This window comes from Brassica oleracea, unplaced genomic scaffold (genome assembly GCF_000695525.1).
Source record: "Brassica oleracea var. oleracea cultivar TO1000 unplaced genomic scaffold, BOL UnpScaffold00722, whole genome shotgun sequence".
Lineage (NCBI taxonomy): Eukaryota > Viridiplantae > Streptophyta > Magnoliopsida > Brassicales > Brassicaceae > Brassica > Brassica oleracea.
In genome coordinates, this window is record NW_013617444.1 from 36,220 (window position 1) to 39,243 (window position 3,024).

Consider the following 3,024-nt stretch of genomic DNA (forward strand, 5'->3'; position numbering starts at 1 on the left):
TCAAGCTCGTGGAGCTTGTTTTAACCCGTACAAGGCATTCTTTAGCTTGCACACATGGTTAGGATACTCTTGTGATTCAAAACTAGGTGGTTGCTCTATAAATATTTCTTTATCAAGCTCACCATAGAGAAAAGCATTCTTCACATCTAACTGCCATAATTTCCATCCAAAGCTTGCAGCTAAAGATAAGAGTGAGCGTACCGTAGTCATCTTTGCTATTGTCTGAAGGTCTCGTCATAATCTTCTCTGTACTTCTGAGAGAACCCTCGAGCATCCAACCTTGCTTTGTATCTATCAATGCTCCCATCTGCTTTTCGCTTTAGTCGATACACCCATTTACAAGAAACAGGCTGAGCATCCTTGGGTTTCGGAACCAAATTCCAAGTTTTAATTTTCATGAGAGCATTAATCTCCTCCTTCATTGCGATCATCTATTCCTCAACTCCTTTTGATTTTTAATAAGATGATGGTTCATCTTCATCTAGAGGAGCCGCAAAGTAACAAGAGTAATTGGTGACGAATCTTTCATCTCTGAACCGAGCGGGTTTGACAATGTTCCTTTTTGATCGTTGATTGGCGACAGAACCATGATCATGCTCCTCTTCTTCATCTTGGTCAAGTGCATACGTGATTCTCATTGGAGCAACCAAGGACCAGAGTATAAGGGACATGTGTCTTGCAACTGTGCAATCCTTGATGCCGTATGTGTGATTCTAATCTCCGGAAACTGAGGATATGGTCCACTAATGATAGACATTGTTTTTACTCGCTTCCTGTCGTTCTCTGGTTATAAATCTTGATTGTGAATTTTCTGTCGTCACTTATTTGTTTGCTTGTAGAAATCATTTTGTGATACTTGTTTTAGCTAATAATTTTTTAAAAAATAAAATTTAGATAAGCAAAGATGTTGACATTCATTTGTTCGTTGTTTCACTCATTCCTTATCTATCTGCTATGAAATCTTATCTTCTTCCCATGAGTTATGGTTCATCTTTTTTTCTATGTTAGTTCGTCGTGCTAAAAAATCGAAGTTCCGATCAGTTACCGTAGATGGGGATTAAAGAGCCAAAAAAGTATTTAAAGCTGATAGATACCTTTAGGTTTTATTTACCACAGGATTTTTTTTTGAACTGTCACATGCACCACACAGTTTTAAAACTTAACCGCAGAAACGTCCTATAAATACCTGTACAATGTGTGTTGCACTCCACAACTCAACTCACTCAAATCCTAAAAACACACACAAAAAAAAAATTAAAAAATAATGAAGAAGCCTTCGGTGACGTCTTTTCTCATCACTCTCCTCTTGTCTGCAGCTGTCTGCGCCCACGGCACTGCAGAAATCAACGAAACTCCAGTTAAGGTCGGGGAAAAATACTTCATGCTGCCGGTTAAGACAGAGAATAACGATGGAGGCAGGGGCGTGCCTTGGCACAGCTAGTTGAAATAAGGGTCTAGGGCCCCATTTTTTTAAGGTCCCCATTTTAAAAATAAATAAATTAATTTTCATAATTATTTTTTGTATTCACTGTTATGTATAATAAAAGGAAAATAATAATATCAACTGAACTAAAAATCAGTTTACTATTATTATGTCAATGAAAAAACAAAAAAAAAATATTAGTAAAAATATTTAAAATAAAATAGATCTATAGTTAAAAAGTTATTCTTGGGTTCAATCAATAGGATTTCATTGTTTCAAATTTGATATCTTTTAAAATAGGAAACAAAATATTGTCAAGTTATATTATTTTTTTAAAATAAAAAAGTAAAACAAAATAGTTATTACAGAAAAAAAAATCAGCAAACACTAAACCCTAAATCCTAATCACTAAACCCTAAATCCTAATCTCTAAACCCTAAACCCTTGGGTAAATTCTAAACCTTTGGGTAAACCCTAAACCCTTGGATAAATCTTAAACTCTAAATAAAAAAAATACTAAACACTAAAACTCTAAACCCTAAATCCTAAACCCTAAACTCTTTTGTGTTTTAGTGTTTAGTGATATTGATTTAGAGTTTAGGATTTATCCAAGGGTTTAGGGTTTACCCAAGGGTTTAAGATTTAGTATTTAGGGTTTAGGATTATGATTTAGGGTTTAGTGTTTTGCCGACGACGTTAAAAATATATTTTTTGTAATTAGTATTATTATTTTATTTCTTTTTTACCTTTTAATTTAAAAAACATAATATAATTTGATAATATTTTGTTTTCTTTTTTAAAAAATATTGAATATGAAATAACACAATTTTATTGGTTGGTGAACCTCTACAATAAGTCATAGTTAAATAGGCCCCCAATTTTTTATTTTTTTTTGTCAATGGCCCCCATACCGACAGGGCGCCCCTGGAGTGGTCTTGTTCCAGCCGCCACCAAAATACTTCCCTCTTGTTCACTTGGCATCACCCAAACACATCTTCCGAACCAACGGGGCATCCCCGTTAGCTTCCGATATACAGAAACTATCGACAGAGACTACGTTACCACAGACACCTCTATAAACATCGAGTTCATGTCCGACATCTGGCCAGTCTGCAGCGAGTTCTCCAAGCTATGGGCAGTCGATGACTCCTCATCTGCCATTATCATCGGTGGTAAACACAAGAGCCCAAATAGCGCGTTTAAGATACAAAATGTTACGGTAGAAGAACACACTTATAAGTTGACCACCTCATACGGAACCGTTGGAACTACCCCACCGCAGCTACTTGTCACCAATGATGAGTCTAAGACCTTAGTCGTCCAGTTCGTGAAGGCTGATGATGCTACTAAGGCTACTACTACTACTTCTCGTGTTGAGAAGTTAGGTCTAAGGATGTTCCCATTCTACTAGTCAAGATCAAGATCATGAAATGTAAAAATCCTTGAGACTCGTCCATGGCCCGCACGTATATATGTGAAATCGTCTTTACTTTCATAACTAAATCAATTAAGTTTGTGTTTTCCGGCGCTTTATGTAAACACCCGCACGTCTGTATGTGAACTCGTCTTTACTTTCATAATAAATCAAATAAGTTTGTGTT

At 35.9% G+C, this 3,024-nt stretch overlaps 1 protein-coding gene across 1 annotated transcript; it reads left to right on the top strand.

Moving 5' to 3' along the window:
• The first annotated feature begins 1,093 nt into the window (after positions 1–1,093).
• Positions 1,094–3,024, top strand: LOC106319972. Its single transcript, XM_013758351.1, has 2 exons — positions 1,094–1,440; positions 2,354–3,024. Exons 1-2 carry the CDS (start codon positions 1,265–1,267, stop codon positions 2,832–2,834), a joined length of 657 nt encoding a protein of 218 aa, XP_013613805.1. The 5' UTR covers positions 1,094–1,264; the 3' UTR covers positions 2,835–3,024.

What these genes read in the sequence shown, in the direction of transcription:
- LOC106319972 (XM_013758351.1), top strand. Translation starts at nt 1,265, where the DNA reads ATGAAGAAGCCTTCGGTGACGTCTTTTCTCATCACTCTCCTCTTGTCT. An exon ending in GGCGTGCCTTGGCACAGCTA is followed by an intron (nt 1,441 to 2,353) that starts GTTGAAATAAGG and finishes GCGCCCCTGGAG; the next exon opens with TGGTCTTGTTCCAGCCGCCA.